General features: G+C 36.1%; 2 protein-coding genes across 2 annotated transcripts; both read left to right on the forward strand.

The window, feature by feature from the left end:
• The first annotated feature begins 630 nt into the window (after positions 1–630).
• On the forward strand, positions 631–2,514 carry LOC128984395 (uncharacterized protein K02A2.6-like). The gene is made up of 2 exons (XM_054403712.1): positions 631–1,019; positions 1,884–2,514. The coding sequence occupies exons 1-2, from the start codon at positions 631–633 to the stop codon at positions 2,512–2,514; spliced, it is 1,020 nt and encodes a 339-aa protein (XP_054259687.1).
• LOC128984396 (uncharacterized protein K02A2.6-like) lies at positions 2,511–4,831 on the forward strand. The gene is made up of 2 exons (XM_054403714.1): positions 2,511–2,599; positions 3,130–4,831. The coding sequence occupies exons 1-2, from the start codon at positions 2,511–2,513 to the stop codon at positions 4,829–4,831; spliced, it is 1,791 nt and encodes a 596-aa protein (XP_054259689.1).
• The last annotated feature ends 14,974 nt before the right edge of the window (positions 4,832–19,805 follow it).

A 19,805-nucleotide genomic window follows, 5' to 3' on the forward strand; every position in this document is an offset into this window, starting at 1 on the left:
ACTTCATTTTACAAAAAAAAAGTTTCGGACAAATTATGATTGAATTTATGATTAATAATCAAGCCTAACTTATATTATTTCAGGGATAGGAACAAAGAGGCTATCCTACACCTAACTTATATTACAGGGTAGGGTGACACAGAGGCTATTGAATTTATAGTTTCTTTTGTGTAATAAATGTTTTTAAGTCTCGTATTAAACTTCCTTGTTGTAGAAAAGCAGATTATTATTTCAAAGGGCGTAATTTAATCCCTACTCATTGACTTGCAGCATGTGGTGCAATTTCCTAGTGTACTTACAATTCTCTTATAATTCACTTATTTAATTGAACTTTATTACTGTTTCACTTTTACTATTTGAAATTATAAACATATTTTTAGTACTTCACAATCTGTAATATATAAGGCTATATTACATTGCCAGAAGATTATTGAGTTCGTGTGTGTGGTTGGCTGCACTGCTGAGTGACGTCACCGACTAGGAACGATGGCACGAAGCGGAGTGGAACGGCAGTCGGAGTTGTCATGCAATTTAGTAAGTTGTCCCAAGTATCGGGTTCCCTTTTAACTTATTTAATTAGTAATACAGTTATTACATTTGGCGACGAAATTAAATCCGCGTGTGCGTGAAATGTCTAGTATCGGTCGGATATCGGAGTTTAATCCGTACGAAGAAGATATTAGTTCGTATTTGTTACGTTTGAAACACTTTTTCAAGGCCAACGAGGTCAAGGACGTGAAGCAGGTCTCCATCTTGATTACTGTAATAGGCCCTAAAATATTAGCCGTCCTCACCGATCTTATTTCTCCTAAGAAGATTGATGAAGAATCTTACGATAATTTGAGCAAAATCTTGGAAGATCATTATTCTCCTAAACGCCTTGTGGTCGCTGAGCGTTATACTTTTTATAGTCGATGCCAGAAACAATCTGAAAGTATTGCAGAGTTCGTAGTGGCAGTGAAGCATTTGGCTTCGACGTGTGATTTTGGAACATTCTTATCGGACGCACTGAGAGACAAGTTAGTTTCGGGAATTAAAAATGAAGCAATTCGTCAAAAATTACTTTCCGAAGAAATGGATTTGAAGAAAACGTTGGCTCTTGCACTCAGGCTTGAACAGGCCGAGAAACAAACAGGTCTATTCTCGAATACAAGTGTTCAGGAAATTTCCAGGTTTCAGGTCAAGAAGAATGCACGTGTTTCCAACCGAGGTTCAAATTTTCACAGTGCGGGATCTAAATCAAATTCAAGTGATGTGAAGGGAGATATGTCTCAGATAAATAAGTGTTTTCGTTGTGGCAATCCAGAGCATAGGGCTAATAATTGCCCGTATAGTAATTACAAGTGCCATGGGTGTAAAAAGTTGGGTCACATCAGTAAGGTTTGCAGGTTCAAAAATGAAAATCCAGTGAAAAATTCCATAAAAAGTGGTAAATTTAAAATCCATCAGATGGAAGAGGAAAATAGGCCTAGGCCTAGTGGTGGTCCAGATGAAGTGGAGTTTGAAAGTTTGTCTTTGTACAGTATGAATTCTGGTGATAATGTTTCTGCCTTTAAGGTAAGCCTAGAAATAGAGAATGTATCCGTATTAATGGAAATTGATACTGGCTCGGCACTAACTGTGTGCCCTCAAGAATTGTTTAACAAATATTTCCCTCATGTACAATTGAGTACTGTAGATATCAAGTTGCTTACATATTCAGGCAATGAAGTCAATGTTATTGGACAAGCTTTAGTCAAAGTAACCTACATGGACCAGACTTATCAGTTACCTATGATAGTCGTTAAGATTGATCGTACGAATCAGCCTATGCTTCTAGGCCGTAGTTGGCTACAACATATTGCTTTTGACTGGAAATCTATTTTTACTTGTAATTTTAATAGCCTATCAGGCAGTGTTAAATCTAAAGGTGGTGAACCTAACCTAACCCTAGGTAAGGCCGATGAGCCTAAAGTCGTTTCTGGTTTGAAACAAAAGTATGCCTCTGTGTTCAAAGGAGGTCCTGGTGAAATTAAGGATGTTGAGGCACGTATTGTGCTAAAAGAGGATGCTGTGCCAAAATTTTGTAAATATCGCCCTGTTCCTTACGCGTTGCGTAAATCAGTAGAAGATGAGATTGATAGGATGATTGCTGAAGGTATTGCTTATCCCGTTACCAGCTCTCAGTGGGCTACTCATATTGTGGTGATTCAGAAGAAAAGTGGGGTGCGACTCTGCGGGGACTTTAAAGTAACTCTTAATCAAGTGATCCAGTCGGAACACTATCCCTTGCCTCAACCGGAGGACATTTTTGCTACTCTAGCAGGTTGTAGCTGGTTTTCAGTTTTGGACTTGGAGGCAGCGTATCTCCAACTTCCTGTGGCGGATGAGTCCCAACCACTCTTGACTCTAACTACGCACAAAGGCTTAGTGCGTTTGCGACGTCTGCCGTATGGTTTGTCTTCGGCTCCGGCTCTCTTTCAAGCGGCCATGGACAAAATTATTGGTGGCCTACCTGGTGGCATATTTGGATGACGTACTGGTGGGTGGATCTTCGCAAGAGGAAGCGTTGTCACGCTTGGAGAGTGTTCTTCAACGTCTTCAAAGTTATGGAGTCAAGGTAAATGATTCTAAATGTAAATTCTTACAGCCGTCAGTACAGTACCTAGGCTACTGTTTGTCGTCCAAAGGGATCAGCCCGCAGGAGGGTATTTTGGAGGCGATTCGGAATGCACCCGAGCCAACTTCAAAGGAAGAGTTAAGAGCCTATGTAGGCCTTATAAATTATTATGGGAAGTTTATTTGCAATCTTTCAGACAAACTTAGCTGTTTTTACGATCTACTTCGTAAGGATGCACCGTGGGTATGGTCATCCCAATGTTCTTCTGTTTTTCAAGAAAGTAAGACATGGGTATTGTCTTCAGATGTCTTAGTTCATTATGATGTAAATTGACCATTAGTTTTGACTTGTGACGCAAGTCCACGAGGTGTTGGTGCCGTGCTTTCGCACCTTATTGATGGAGTAGAGAGGCCTATTGCCTTCGCATCGAAATCCTTGAGTGCTAGTGAAAGAAATTATTCACAGTTGCATAGAGAAGCTTTGGCTCTTGTTTTTGGAGTAAAAAAATTCCATAAATATATTTACGGTAGGAAAAATGTCGTGTTACAGACTGACCATGCTCCTTTAGTGACAATCTTTGGAAATAAGCGGGGAGTTCCCTGTGTCGCCGCTGCGCGTCTTCAACGATGGGCCCTGATCCTCTCCGCCTACAGTTTTGAAGTAAAGTACCGCCGTGGCTTGGACTTGCCACATGCGGACGCTCTTTCGAGATTACCGTTACCTGATGACGACCAATTGGAGCTGGATTCCAACTACATCTCTCATGTTTCTTCCCTGGTAGAGGCCTTTGACTGTTTCAAATTGGTGAGTGATCTCAATCCTATTACTGCTAAGGATATCGCTCGACTTACTGATACTGATCCTGTTTTGACAAGGGTCAGAGATTTCATTTGGCATGGATGGCGTGATAGTCAAGATTCTGAGCTGGTTGCTTATTTTCGAAGAAGGGATGAGTTGTCCGTAGAGAACCAGTGTGTTTTATGGGATAGTCGAGTAGTGGTGCCAGAGAAACTGAGGAGTGCCGTTATCCAATTGCTGCATGATCAGCATCCCGGAATAAATAGGATGAAAATGTTAGCCCGAAGCTTTGTTTGGTGGCCGGGAATTGATAAAACAATTGAAGAGACTGTTCTCTCATGTCATGTGTGTCAGTGTACAAGGAATGCTGTGGCTAAGGTGCCATTATGTCAGTGGCCTAGAGCTTCAAGTAGGTGGCAGCGCATCCACGTGGATTATGCGGAAGATCCACTAACAAGACAACAAATGCTCATAGTTGTTGATAGTTTTAGCAAATGGCTAGAAGTGTTTATCATGAAATCTACTACATCGTTTAAAACCATTGAAAAACTGCGTACGCTGTTTGCGTCTTTTGGCCTACCCGAAGAATTGGTCAGTGATAATGGTCCCAATTTTGCTAGTGGGGAATTCAGAGAATTTCTGAGCAACAACGGTATTAAGTTTACGCTCTCACCTCCTTACCATCCTGCCTCGAATGGGGCTGCAGAAAGATTTGTACAGGAAGTCAAGAAGAACCTTAAAAGACAGGTTATGGCTAGTGGTTCTGAGACCATTTCTTTACAACATAAATTGGATAATTTCCTCTTTGCATTTCGCAACACACCCAGTACTGTCACTGGTGTTACCCCTGCGGAATTGTTCCTTCAATGGAAACCGAGAACTAAGTTGACAATGCTTAAACCCTGTTTATTGTCAGCCATTGATAAGAAGAGGGAGGCGCAGAAGGAAGCAGCCGATAACCATCGGGGAAGTTTCAGATCCTTTGTGGAGGGAGAAAGGGTGCTTGTGAAGTCAGTACGGCAGGAGATCATTTCTTGGATTCCTGGGAGAATTTTGGAGCGGAAAAGTCCGTCTACTTATGTGGTGAGCGTCCTGGGAGGTAAAATACGTTTCTGCCACGCAGATCATTTGAGATCTAGTAAGTTGACTGAGGAAGAGGAAGTTACAGTCAATAGGCCGGTAGTGCAATCTCCGATCAAATCCCCTGAGAACAAGTCTGCTGTGGGAATACAAACTCCGCCAGAGCGATCACCTCGTGTTATGGAAACTCGGAATACATCACCAAGACAACAACGGAGTGTAGGCCTACCAAAATCTCCAGCTACGCACACTACAGAAGAGCATCCCGAAGTGCAGCCCAGCCAGCAGTGCAGCCCGCCATCACTTCGGAGATCTCAAAGGACTGTGCAAAAGCCGAAGCGGCTCGACCTTTAAGTTAAAAGGCCGAGTTAGAGAGAGAAGATTTTATGTTTATTTTATTTGAAGAAGAAAAGTTTATTTAGTATTACTGAAGTATTTTTTGAAGCTTATAAACAAACAAAAAAAATTGTAAAAGAAGAAAAAAAAATTGTTGATTTGGCTTAGTCTAAAAGAAAAAGGTTAGGCCGTTAGAGAAGAGTTTTATTTTAAGTTTGGGCGAGTGTAATATATAAGGCTATATTACATTGCCGGAAGAATATTGAGTTTGTGTGTGTGGTTGGCTGCACTGCTGAGTGACGTCACCGACTAGGAACGATGGCACGAAGCGGAGTGGAACGGCAGTCGGAGTTGTCATGCAATTTAGTAAGTTGTCCCAAGTATCGGGTTCCCTTTTAACTTATTTAATTAGTAATACAGTTATTACACAATCAATCACTTTTAAAAGATTAATATTAATTAAATTTCATGATAATAAATCGGAGAGCAAAGTCGCAACGCGACCGCTCTGAGCCAAGTCTGGGAAGAAAGGAGACCGATCGAGGCGTCCCCTCTCATGATTTCACGTAATGGCCATCTCCGTCCCTTCCAAAACTCAGAATTTTGGTTTCATTTAATTTTCTATTTTGCTATTGGCTGAGAGCTAACCACGTGACATGGAAAAATCGTCATAGAGGTCAAAATTCATCTTTGCACCTAATCAAAACTCTATGTTTTACATATTTTTCGTCTTCTCTGTACTTTTTTTTTTTTTACTGAAAGATAGCCCCAGATACCTCAGCCATCTTGTATCTAGATATTGATTTTGTTTTGACATTTCAGGTTATGTTTATTACAATTATTATTATTATTGATTTTGATGTTAAAAACTGTTTATTATTTATTAAAAAGTGATTCTAAAACCTTTTTATTCTTGAGAAATTTCGATTTTATTGGTTATTTATTGAGTTACGACGTATTTCATGATCGGTTATTATCCATTGTGCAATGGTGACTTATTATTAGTTTCGAAGTTATTACCGGCGTTTAAGTGCGTTGATTTATCGTTTAATTAAATATATATTTGTATTTACCCCTATTTTCCTTTAGATTTATTGTTTTTATGAGAATCTCAGATCGTAATATGCCATCGTACTAGGCTTAGGCCAAGACTGTCTAGGCTAGTTACTTAAAATTAGTAGGCCTATAGCCTAACTAATTCTTTTCCTTTTTCAATTACATAGCCTAAACAAATCCTTTGTAACTCTGGGTGTTATCATCATAAGACCCGTTACAGATACCCCCCTAATTTTAAACAAATTTAAAAAAATTGTTTACATTTTTTTTTTTATATTTTTTTTATAAATTACCTATACTGTCAGAGGATTTGTTTGTTTCCTCATCTTAAAACCACCTACCTAACGCTAAACCCTTTTACAAAATTATAAAACATCTTAAAGCTAACATATGATAAGACAATTTGAATGACACAACTTTTGATTATACACACCTTAAATCTACAAAGCACCCAATATTCCTTAAAATCTAACAAAATAATCTCTTAACATTAGAGTCCACATGTCCATTTTCGGGTATTAAAATTGTAAATTGATTAAGTGTCCGAGCTTCACTGTGCATTTTTCTTTTTCTGAGTGAAAGTGACTTTCATTGTTTTGCAGACTGCATTATTATAAAACTATTCATGGTAAAATGCTTCAATTATAGTGACTATTTGGGGAATCTTCTTGGTGATGTAAATTCTAACTTTTAATAAAAAGTCCGGATCAATTTCTTCTTTATGTATAAATATACGTAACCAACAACTCATTACTGTTCATTATTATTGACAATTTTTTATTCTTCTTCCTTCTTCTTTATCAGAGCTCATAATATTAAATTTAAACAATGGAGGCCAGATGATTTCAAGACTTTATTTATATTTGAGTAAATATATAAAACATACCTTTCATGATGGTTGTTCCTTACTCTACATTGATGTCCATTCATCTGGTGTCCTTCAGCTCTTTTTCTTCTCCTTCTCAACATTATTTGTCAAAATATATTTATATATTCTTCAATGAGTTATCCTGTTGGTTATTATTTCCACATTGATCCTTTGACGCACTTTTACACCACTTTTGTATTCCTGGGTCACTATTCACTTTCTATTTTGCATTTACCATAAATTCACGGTTTATTACTTTTTCACTACTTTCTCACTTTCACTCTGCATGTTTTATGCACAGATTTTTTTCTTCTTTCATTCGCACTTTTAATACTTTTTCCTACAGTCACCCGATAAAGTTGGCTTCCTTGTACTGTTTATAGTACAGAAAGCTGCTAATTGCTGCATATTTATACTTTGCCGTACGGTTTATAATTTGCCGTACGGTTTATACTTTGCCGCACATCAGGATTCCAACGAAACAACACAAAACAGCGTGGTTCTATTATGCACGTAATTTGTGTACGCTTGGAAATAGGTTGGCAGCACTTAAAGATAATAATACTATGAGCAGCTGATTGACTATTATAACTACGATTTAACCTGTCATTTCGTGTTTATAGTTTCGGTATTTCTGAACTTTCTGGACTTTTCTTTTAAACGTTTTTAAAACATTCCTACGATCTTAATAAACAAGAAAATACCTTTAAAGCATTTTTTATGCGCGGAAACCACTTCAAATTACAAAAACATACGGAACTATATTCTCAAAACGCGGAGCACATTTCTTGCCGAGGAAAAATAGCGGAGTGATACGGACCGCGGGTACTACTTTCTCTAGGGCACCTATTTGTGTTGCCAGCTGAACCTAAAAACGTGTTATATAGTGTTTGAAAGACTAATTATGTATATGCTTTATAGTGACTGTAGAAAAAATATAATGTGTAACACGAGTGAAAAGGGCCTTTGCTGCACTCGAGATCATTCCGCACTCGCCTGCGGCTCGTGCGTAAACATTGCTCTCGTGTGCAGCAAAGTGCCACTTTCACCACTAGTTACACAAATAACTATTTCACTCCCTAATTTACAATTCAAGACTTAAACCCTCTTAAAACTACCTTATACAATTCAAAAAATATTAATAGAACAAATAGAAAATGTTGATTTTCATTGTCATCGGTTTCTTTATTTAAAACCGACTACAATAACAAAACTTAGGTTGTCTCTTTTTTAAACGTAAGTTTTGCTACTCTAACCTGTTTATGCAATCAGACCTTTATTTATTTATTTATTTATTTATTTTTATATGACACAGAGTGGTAACACTATTTTGAGGAGTACCAATGAGTACCTGCTTCTTCGTTTTTTCTAACCCTTTTTATATACAATTTACCCCTACTGTGTTGTTTTTGTATGTTTTTTGTATTATGTACCTACTTAACTAAAGTTTGTTTGTCATAAATTATGTTTTTCCAATATTGTTTTTCTTTTATTCAAATCATTTACTATCATTACTATTACAACAGAATAATATTATCAAACAAAATTTACTTTTACTTTGTGACTTTATAAATAATTATTTATAAAGTTTCATTGGAATAACATGCTTTATAGGTGTATCTTTTCTTGTTTTTTTTTGCATTATAAGGGCCCAAGCTATTGTAGATCATTCATAGAACTTTTTCAGCTGTGTGACATTGTAAGTCCCTATTATTTTATCTGAATTTAACTCTTTCACTTTATAGGCATTTTCCATTTTGACTTCAACAATGACATATGGTCCAGTAAAAAGCAAGAAGAACTTCTTGATTTTCTTATCCAATTTATTTGACAAGTTATGAGTTTTCACTAATACTTTATCTCCTATATTGAATGTTACTGCTTTGATTTTCTTGTCAAACTTTGCCTTTCTCTTTTGAGCTTTATTCAACAATTTATCCCTTACTAATGTGACACACTGAACATGATCAAACTCTCTTTCAGTAGGAAACTTTATTACCTTTTCTAAAAAGTGAGCATTAACCTTGCCTAACATAACTTCTGCGGGTTCGTTCACCTCCTCTGTGTTCATTTTTGTTGATTGATTTAGGCCTAGGCCTATCTTACACAATTTTATTGATTATGCAGCCCCACGTTGCTGGTCGCCAATTGTAACGTTTTGTTTTATCTTACTTTATTTTACTTTAATTTGACTGACTCTACTTTACTTGCTTTGACTGTAAGGTCTATGCCTTTTAGTAAAAAATAAAAATAAAGTACTCTTATTAAATGATCACATGTAAGTTAATTGGGCTTGGGCTCTTTCATATATCTCAGGGTCGTTTTATGGGTGCGTGGTGGAGCTACATATCAATAAAAAGGCGAATTGATGTTAACATTGGTTTATTAAAAGTTACTTCATTTTACAAAAAAAAAGTTTCGGACAAATTATGATTGAATTTATGATTAATAATCAAGCCTAACTTATATTATTTCAGGGATAGGAACAAAGAGGCTATCCTACACCTAACTTATATTACAGGGTAGGGTGACACAGAGGCTATTGAATTTATAGTTTCTTTTGTGTAATAAATGTTTTTAAGTCTCGTATTAAACTTCCTTGTTGTAGAAAAGCAGATTATTATTTCAAAGGGCGTAATTTAATCCCTACTCATTGACTTGCAGCATGTGGTGCAATTTCCTAGTGTACTTACAATTCTCTTATAATTCACTTATTTAATTGAACTTTATTACTGTTTCACTTTTACTATTTGAAATTATAAACATATTTTTAGTACTTCACAATCAATCACTTTTAAAAGATTAATATTAATTAAATTTCATGATAATAAATCGGAGAGCAAAGTCGCAACGCGACCGCTCTGAGCCAAGTCTGGGAAGAAAGGAGACCGATCGAGGCGTCCCCTCTCATGATTTCACGTAATGGCCATCTCCGTCCCTTCCAAAACTCAGAATTTTGGTTTCATTTAATTTTCTATTTTGCTATTGGCTGAGAGCTAACCACGTGACATGGAAAAATCGTCATAGAGGTCAAAATTCATCTTTGCACCCAATCAAAACTCTATGTTTTACATATTTTTCGTCTTCTCTGTACTTTTTTTTTTACTGAAAGATAGCCCCAGATACCTCAGCCATCTTGTATCTAGATATTGATTTTGTTTTGACATTTCAGGTTATGTTTATTACAATTATTATTATTATTGATTTTGATGTTAAAAACTGTTTATTATTTATTAAAAAGTGATTCTAAAACCTTTTTATTCTTGAGAAATTTCGATTTTATTGGTTATTTATTGAGTTACGACGTATTTCATGATCGGTTATTATCCATTGTGCAATGGTGACTTATTATTAATTTCGAAGTTATTACCGGCGTTTAAGTGAGTTGATTTATCGTTTAATTAAATATATATTTGTATTTACCCCTATTTTCCTTTAGATTTATTGTTTTTATGAGAATCTCAGATCGTAATATGCCATCGTACTAGGCTTAGGCCAAGACTGTCTAGGCTAGTTACTTAAAATTAGTAGGCCTATAGCCTAACTAATTCTTTTCCTTTTTCAATTACATAGCCTAAACAAATCCTTTGTAACTCTGGGTGTTATCATCATAAGACCCGTTACAAATAAAATCAGGGTTTCTTTATTATTTCAGTTGATATTAATTTATTTTGATAACTTACGATGAGATGCGGTGCATTGTCTTCGAAGTACAAACAAACATAACCTTACTTTTCAATTTCTTGACGTTTGAAGTTGAAGTTGCAGACGAAGACGAAATGAAGTGAAGTGATGAATGCGGAGCGGAACTAGCAGAACGATGACGATGTTGAACACTTGGAATGAGAGGAGTGTGGACTGTATCGTGACGTAGACGAAAAGTTCAAAATGGCGATGCGGTATTGTCCTTGGCGGCTTCACGTTGGATGAAATACGTTCAACCGAGACATTTAAAATAAACTGAGAAAAAGTCGCACTAATGTTCGTAGATATAATCCGCGGCTCGATAGGACCAAAAATGTGCGGTGTTATTAATAATAAAGAGTAAAAGGTCGAGGGTTTTGATATAAAAGAGGTTTAATTTATGAGAGAAATAATGAGTAGGTGTTGTTATGAGAGGTGATTCGCGATGAATGAATCCAACAATGGATAATGGTCATATGATGGGATGTTAAATACAAAGACATTTAAATTAATAGATGAAACAAAGACACTTGACGGAACAGTCTATTATGATGGAAATGCGGACTATACAAGTGATGACTATTACAATGAAATACTGACTATACTAGGGAGGTCTATTACAATGAAATACTGTACATTGAAGTCTATTATACAAGTCTTGAACTATCTAAAAAACCCAAAATATACAAATCTGGAAGCTTTTGTTTTTAAATTAGCCTTTATACAAAAGCAACCAATGTCTGCTGGCAATCAACTTGGTTAAGATGTTTTAAATGTTCCTTCTCTGATAACAATACAGATTATCCATGGGGTACTTTGTAAGGCACGTGAAAAATACCTTAAACACTCATAAATCTGAAAAATTACTTATATACTGAAAAATAAAAATAAAATGTGAAATTCGCCCATTGAAAATTCTCAGCTGCTGTATATTCCAGCCACTCCAGTCCAGTCCCAGTGGTCTTTTCACATTGTCATTGTATCATTTTCTACTCCCTTTGACTAGTTTGTTATGGATTTTCCAAGTATTACAAATGTCACAATCTTCAACCAAATTTTCCTTATTGTGGTTGTGCAAATTAAAGTTTTCACATACCTCACATTCTTCATGTCCTAGCTGTGCAAATGAAATTCTCTGTTCTTTCAAGAGTCCATACAGCTCATAGGAAATGCCAGCCTTAAATTTTGGTTGTTTGTTAATGAAGTCTTCATACATAAGTATAATATTTGAATCACTCGGTAAATATCTAGTTTTGGGTGTATGTTCTCCCCTGTAATTTGCTACTTCAGGATGGAAGGTTTTAATGTGATTGATTATAGCTAGGTGAGGTCCTCTTGCTCTTTATTGGCGTTGTTGCATTTATATCCGTTGAAAATAAAGTGGTATAAAACTTATCATTTTTCTTGTTAAAGCCTAGGGTGGTTAAAAAATGTATTGCAAACTTTTTGCTTTTGGCCGTTTGAATTCGGCCGGTAGTAGTTCGTCCTTTCACATCATACCTTTCACATTGATTAAAAACAATAGTCCTCCTTTCTACTAAATCTTCGATGTTCCAAAAAGACTCATTGATAGTCTATCTTCGTTAACTTTTGTTGTATAGTTATATTTAAAAAACTCATTACAAGGAGGTTGAACTGTATGACATTTCTTTTCTTTCTCTAATTTTAGTTTCTTCCGTTCAATAGTTGTGAATTCTCTCTTTTTACTCTAACGTTTCAAATCTACAACAGGGTTTGTAGTACTTTCTGGTGGTTCATCACAGTTGATACTAATGATATTTGACAATAAAGAAGTTTCAAACAGTTGTCTAAAGTAGTAGTAGGTAAGCTTGAACTTGAATCAGATGATGCAGTGGAATCTTCTAGACAGCAATCACAAGTATGTCAGTCTGGCTTCAGTGACAAATGGAAAAAAAAATTATGAAACAGTTAAAAACCACGAATCCAGTGCTTACCATTTGAAACACTACATCCAGTGGAAAGACCTGCGCCTTTCTCTTCAGGGGCAGGAGGAATCGATGCAGCTATGCAAAAGAGCAATAAAAAATAAGAGTAAAAATGGAGAAAGATCTTAAAAGCTGTGGTCTCCTTTTTTGCAAAAAGAAACTTGCCCTTAAGAACGAACAATCGACAATCGCACAAGACGATCACACTCGACAAGAAGATCACACTCGACAATCGACTGTTATGACAGTGGTATTTTTCTTGCTACCCTGCAGTTGAACACATAATACACCATGCAGTGCACATAGCCTAAATCTTTGTGGTACTCATGCAATAAAAACGAGTACAGAGATAAAACTGTACAACATATTTTCATCAAGTCCTGTAAGATGGAAAATTCTTCATAATAAAGCTGGTGTTTCTCTTCACTCAACTTCAAAAACAAGATAGACTGTGAGGATTAAAGCAATCAATCCATTTGTTCAACCAATTGTTTTACAATCCGGCTCGTGGGACCGAATGTTCAATGGGGGGATAAAATATAGTAATTACAAAACCAGAGAGTGACAAATAAGTAAAAATCCGAAGGACCACCCGATTAGGTCGGGAACCATAGAGCTTGGAAAACACTTAATTAAATGAATGAAGAAAAAGAGAGTCACTCACCAATTTTTATGGTTATGTTAGGCTAGGGGAAGGCGTCGTGTCCAAGCTCGGGTGTTGCACAGAGGGATAAGTAAATAGGGAGAGAGGGATCTTGATCTTGACTGAATTGAGCGTTCACGCCAAAACGAATGTCTTTCAATAAAAATATCTTCTGTTGAAGTAGATCGTTAACGATACGATTACTTTTGAAAAAATGTTGGTGCACCAAAAAAAATACAGAAGGTAGAATGTCCTCGGCCCCAGCTGGAAAGCAGCTGACATGCTCATAAAAGAATTTTTATATGATACTAGCAGAGTACCCGTCCTTCGTCCGGGGTTGATGTATGTTTAAATGGTGCTTTTTGAAATCTGAAATGAAAAACGGTGTAAAATAAGATTAAATTCCAATAAATGTACCTATCAAAAACTTTTAACTAACTAATTAAATAAAAAAAAAACATTTCAATGATAAAATCAAACATAGGCAAACAATAATTTACAACATATCGTTAATATTACGGTTTGAATTAAAAGAAACATGTGATCCTGCTTCTAAAAAGCATTGTTCACTTAGCATTGATTATAAAAATATCTCATTATATACTATGTGAACAAACAAAACTCTTACTACTAAAACAAACAGAAATATACTTAGCCCTGCTATTTATAGCACCTACTATTCATGCACCAAAGGCAAGTGCATATACAACTTATTTTTTTATTGTTGTTTTTAAATTGAAATATTTGTATATCAGCGTAGAATTATTAAATTTAACGTCATTCAAACTATGTTTATGTCGAGGGTAGGTTAAGGTAAGAGGATTGGTTGAAAATATACATGTAATTACCATGAAACGCTCGTAAACAGTTATTCATTATTAGAATAGAATGTTAACTTATCTTTCACCAAAATCTTTCAATACAATTATTCACATTATCGACATTTTAAATAATGAATTAAGGTTAGATACAGCAACAGATATACAATCTCACTTATTAAATCAAATCAATAATCAATGAACCATCAGATATCTATCTATCTATCTATATATTAATAGGCAAGCATGTTTCTTTAAAACCTTTTTTCTCAGCTCGTGTGTATCGTAGGGAAAATCTACGCATACCGTTAGAAAGCTATTTTCCTGTAGGTGTGCAGAATCCCTTTATAAATTAAAATAGGCTCAAAAATAAGCACAAAAAATGAATTTTAAATTTTAAAAAATTAACATGGGTCATATGGGTTGCTATGGTGATGACGAAATAACAACAAAATATAAACAGAAAATCAAAACAAATGGAAGACATTCCAATCACATGTTTTATTTACAGTGTGGGGTGAAAATAGAGAAGTTTGCACAAAACATACTTTTGGTCGATTTTTCGACCACGGGGCGTGCTCTCGTACTTATTTAATACGCAAGCAGGATTTTTGTGACAATTACTCCTCTGAAACTACTGAACCGATTGACATGTTTTTGGTGTCATTGGAAAGAGCGTAACGTGAAGTTGTGCAGGAAACGTTCTTTTTAGGGAAATAATTAGAGAGTGAGGCCCTGGGGCCCTTTAAAGTTTTGTATTTCTCCATAAGATTAACATGGGAAACAAACATTGTTTTGAAACTTCAGCTGTTTTTAGAAATTAAATATTAAAAATCGGTCTCCATGGAAGCATAAGAAAATTCACAATGTTTACATTTGCTTTGACATTTAAATGTAAACAACCAGAACTGTCAAAAATGCCTATTTCACAATTTCAGACAGCTGATCCAAAAAAATAAAACAACTATGTAGGTAGTTCAAAGGTAGTAGGTTTATTTAATCTTAAACTTTATGATGGATTATATATTATAAATCTATTTCAATGATTATGAAACAGATTTTTGCCGCTGCGAACCAAAAATTAAAAGTGAGAAGAAGAACATGTGTTAATTGTAAACAGTCAATGTGCAAATTATCTAATGTTGTATTAAAAATGGGTATAGTTTTGGATGTTCATTTCAGAGTTCTGCCAGTTTTTGCCTAACTCTGTTCTGTAGAGTTAGGTAAAGGTAGAGTTGTAAAGTAGCCTACACCTTATTGTCTACAAATTGGCTAAATAACTTAGGTACGGTATATTATAAAAGCTGACAGCCTTTTTACGTTGACTTAAATTGTGAGCTTACCATTTCCCGTCCATGGGCAGTTTAATAGTTCAAAATTAACCCTTTAAACTGGAATGGGACTGTTATGTAAATTGTGAGTATTTCAATTAGTTAATAACCTTTTAGTCGACTCTTTTAAAATAATCGGAAATTATGACTCTTATTAGTTTTTAAGCAAGTCATTTGTTTATAGATAACTCCTGTACTTCTTTGCAATTGCTCGATTTCGAGCAACATGTACACTAGTAAGAATAAATAAACATGTCACATGATTGTAGAGAATATTTTATGCCTATTTATAAACTAGCTGTGGAATTGTGAATTAATGTGGTTTGACAGTTCAGCTTGTTTACATTTTGGGTGGCATAGCAAAATGCAATTATTGTATGTGTTCTCATTGCAGCCATGGAGACCAATCAATATTTACTTTTAAACTCCTCACCTCAGAACTTTTAAAGCCAAAGGGGCAAAGCCCACGGTCAGTATCAAAGTGAGAATATTCCTATAAAGGTCCTTGGTATGGTAGCTATATTTTTGTATAATTTAAGCCCTGTCAGTTCAGTAATTTATGCGCCTATTAGTAACAAACATCCAGACAGATACCACTATACTTGTATATAATAGTATAGATTTGGGGTCATTTTTTTACTTATTGTTGTATATCGTTGGAAACGGGGAATTTCAGGCAAAAAAATTTGATATATAATAATTGTTGGTGTATTGCCCCCGTCAAGGCTTAATTTGTTGAAATTTACACTCTCTCTTTCTTTTTGTTTATCAAATTTAGCAATTAGTGGGAGTATTTTAAGACTAGTCACTAATTATGTAGTGTTATTATTATTATTATTATTATTATTATTATTATTATTATTATTATTATTGATTCCAATAAATAGGATAATTTGGATCATACCCGTTACACAGATCAAGTTCGGCTCTTCATAAACAACAAGGACGTATTGGGGTTTGGAGAAGAAAACAAGTTGGGAACTTGACATGATCTAGTTTCTCTTGACAAGTAAAACCGACTTGTAAAACGGCACATTGATCAATTATCAATTACGGTCTACTTTGATAGCAAAACAAAAAACTGTACGGGCCATCCCACACATTTGATGTTCCACCGGCTTCTAACACACTACCAAAGAAAGCACCACAGCTGTTTCTCCTTATAATCTATTAGCTAATCCTGAAAGACTGTCAACTCCTGGAAGACTTTCAACTCCGGTAAGACCATCAAGTCCCAAAAGACTGTCAATTCCTGAAAGACCGCCAACCTCCGAAGCAAACAATTAAGAGGTTCCTGTTGTTCAGGAAACAGAAATAATGCCGTGCCGCTACAAGGACTTTGTGCTTTCATGATTCCACTGCAAGTTTAAGACTCTACAATATTTAATTTTTAACTATTTTTATTATCATATATATTTTTTAATTGCTTATGTTTAGTAAACATTCATAAATTAGAATTTGTGTTTAGTTAACATGCGTGCTTAATTATTTTATTATTAAAAAACACATTGAGGAAACATTAGAATAGCTATGAAAAGTAGGTTCGTTTTTAAGTGTTTACAGAAACCTAGTAGTATAAATATCCATTCCCAGTAAACTTGGGAACTTTTAAATACAATTGAGCTGGCATGGGTCTTCTTGGGAAGTATCTGCACTTACATTTTAACTATCACCCTGTTCCCCAGTACCTACTCCTGCTTCAACCAGATATTTGTAAAATTCTGATGTTCCTTCCAACCATCTCCGAAATGTTCCTTCAATAATGTTTAACGTTTGTCAACTTAGATTGATTTATTATCCTTTTAGGAACTATGACTGCTGGATCCATTGCTTGGTAGGACTGCCCACTTTATAAAACCGAGCCAAATTTGTTGAGGGCAGTTTAGTTCACTTCTCCATGAAATAAACCGTTGTATTGACTCCTGTTAATTTTAAGCATAAATCTTTTGAGAGTATGGAACTAATTCGCTTGTTTCTTTTGAATTGGAGTTACAGCTTTTTCCAGTTAAAGTTTTGACAATTTTCACTTCCCAATCGAATTTCTGTGTTATTCTCTTCAAATATCTTAATGTCCTTTTCAGGATTGATGATTTCACTATTTTTCCTTGCAGTCTTTTCAATCTAGCAAATACTCTGCCAGGTGGTAAAAAAGAGTGTCCTACTACTGGGAAGTACAATTTCAGAGTAGGTACCTGTATTGGAGCATGAATCAGAAGCCCTTTTGAACCCATTCAAACCACGCGGGTTTTTTATTTTGGCCCCCACAGCCGTCACCAAAGAGACTCACGTTAGTGATATTTGGGGCAATCGGCACTGTTAGTAAATTGTGAAAAACACAACTTGCAATCTCGTTAAAGCCCATTGGGAATTGATTTTCGATCCAGTTATTAATGTAGACGCTATACTTATTTAGCGACAGGACCCCCTGCACACAGCGAAGTTATAAATGTATAATTGTCTACTGTAATATATCTTCAGCTCATTTCTTCAGCCGTTTCTTCAGTTTCCTCATCTTTTTTCATTCAATTCTTTCTTCCTTTTGTATTACTCTTAGATGATTTTTCTCATTGATGATAAATATATTGAAATAGTTGAAAGTACGGTATGAAAAGTCAAAGTGTTGACACAGGCAGTCCACGATTTCTTCTTCGCTAAGAGGCGGTGTTAATGATTGTAAAGTGAACACACGTTCGATACAAATCTGAAAAACTATGTAATAAATATGAGCAAAGTTTTTATACATACAGTATAACCAGGTATAACCAGAACCTCAATAACAAGACTCTCATGGGGCTTATTAAAGTAAGACTTGTTATCAAGGTTGACTTCTCATCGAGGTTTGCAATAACATATTGGTACAGTCAATCCGTATCCAACGTGGACAAAAATGGCGTCCAAGGTATTTTGTCTGAAATTTCTGTTTTTAGGGCGCTGAATCCGAATCTGAAGTAGTCCAACAGATGTTTCTTGAACTTTCCGAGATATTCGCAAACAATTGCGAAATTTTAGCACTCTTTTAAGTTTTCATGTTATAAGTCAAAAACTATGAATTCTAGCGACTTCTACCCCTATACAAAATGGAAGTTGACAAAATTTCCTTCAAAATGCGCTATTCACACTTGAAAATCCATTAAAAATAACCTCCGCTAGAGTGCATTGAAAATTGGTTATTTTTCTGAATTTAAAAAAATTAAGGTTTTGGTCTGATTTTAATATTACTCAGCCAACCCCTTCACCCTTCAACCCTATAACTATCTCAACCCACTTTGCCCCATCCAACCCCCCCCCCCCCACCCAATGTACTATACCAGTCTTCTTCCCCCATTCTACAGCGTTCTTTCTACTTTTCTTTTGTAGAATGTGATAAATAATGTTAGAGAGGTAGGTTTCCATGGTTATTATTAATATGACAATGCAGTTTTTATCATTGACCCAACGACACTACACCAAAGAATGACTATTATAAAGCAGTCTGAAAACGAGCCAAAGGAATCCTTGAAATTCAAGCTAAGTCCGTATCCTTCGTCATTATTTCAAGAAGGGTCCACAAGGAAAGGAAAGAAATCGAGCCTCTACAAATCTTCCCACCATTTGCCTGGTTCTGAAATACCAAAAGACACCCAAAATGTTATATATGGAGGGTTTCTACTGCACAAGATGGTTTGGGAGAGTAACCTGATTCAATTTATACAGAGTTCTTGAAAATTACTGTCTTGTATACCTTGTACCTTAGGTCTTCCAGGTGTCTGCCGGTTTTCCCGTATAAGGGTAAAAACACAGTGGAGCAGGGCAGGTAGCTGGTAGCCTGGCTGGTCGCTTACTCGCTTAACTGCTGGTTACCTGGAGGGTAGCTGGGACATACACACAGTGGCGCTCAGTACAGTCGCTTGTCAGCCGCCGATACTAATATTATCACTTATAATATTAGTGGTATAGGATAAACTTTTGTTTGAATCCTAGTTCATTCGCTATTTCATTCTACAGATCGTTGAATACGTGACGTTTGTGCTTGTCCGGTGGGCTTGGTTCCACAAAGGCACACGGATAATAACCTCTGATATTAATTTGTCTACGTCCATTATTTTATTTCATGTAAAAAAAACAACATCCAAATAAATCAACTAAAACAAAGAATGCGCAGTGAAAGATCCCGCGTGGAACTTGCGAACAAGTGGCTGTTAAGTTCTGCTATTTGCGCATGCCCCAGTCGAACCTTCCCCGCTTGCAGCTCTCAAACAATCGACTTGGCAATTCTTCTAGCTTGCCGCCTAGCTTATTGCTACCATGTCGGCTACCTGCTAGGCGCGACTGTGTGCGTACCCATAACAACGCGTGCTTTAATTCTACATCGCAGTAAGCGAGTAAGCGACCGGCCAGGCTACCAGCTACCTGCCCTCCTCCACTGTGTTTTTACCCTTAGGCTGCTAAGAAAGACTCTTCTGCCTCTAACATGGAGTCCTGGTTAAAGGTGAAGTCATGGGAAGGTGTCCTAAAAAGGGCTAGCTGGGAAGACAACTGGGGGTGTTTGTCCAGCACCTTCAAACCCTTAGCCTTCCGCACTAGATTAGATGTTTAGCCCACTGGTAGCACCAGAAGGTCGATACCTTCTCCGACAACAGTGACTTAATTGCTTTGAGCAGACTGAT

This window comes from Macrosteles quadrilineatus, unplaced genomic scaffold (genome assembly GCF_028750875.1).
Source record: "Macrosteles quadrilineatus isolate MER2022 unplaced genomic scaffold, UCM_ALF_1.0 Scaffold_2__2_contigs__length_208266976, whole genome shotgun sequence".
NCBI lineage: Eukaryota > Metazoa > Arthropoda > Insecta > Hemiptera > Cicadellidae > Macrosteles > Macrosteles quadrilineatus.

Bases quoted from the DNA above. Each gene is read 5' to 3' on its own strand.
- LOC128984395 (XM_054403712.1), top strand. From the start codon at position 631: ATGTCTAGTATCGGTCGGATATCGGAGTTTAATCCGTACGAAGAAGAT. The intron at 1,020-1,883 runs GTTAGTTTCGGG...TAATTTTAATAG, and splicing joins TCGGACGCACTGAGAGACAA to CCTATCAGGCAGTGTTAAAT.
- LOC128984396 (XM_054403714.1), top strand. From the start codon at position 2,511: ATGACGTACTGGTGGGTGGATCTTCGCAAGAGGAAGCGTTGTCACGCT. The intron at 2,600-3,129 runs GTAAATGATTCT...TATTTACGGTAG, and splicing joins TTCAAAGTTATGGAGTCAAG to GAAAAATGTCGTGTTACAGA.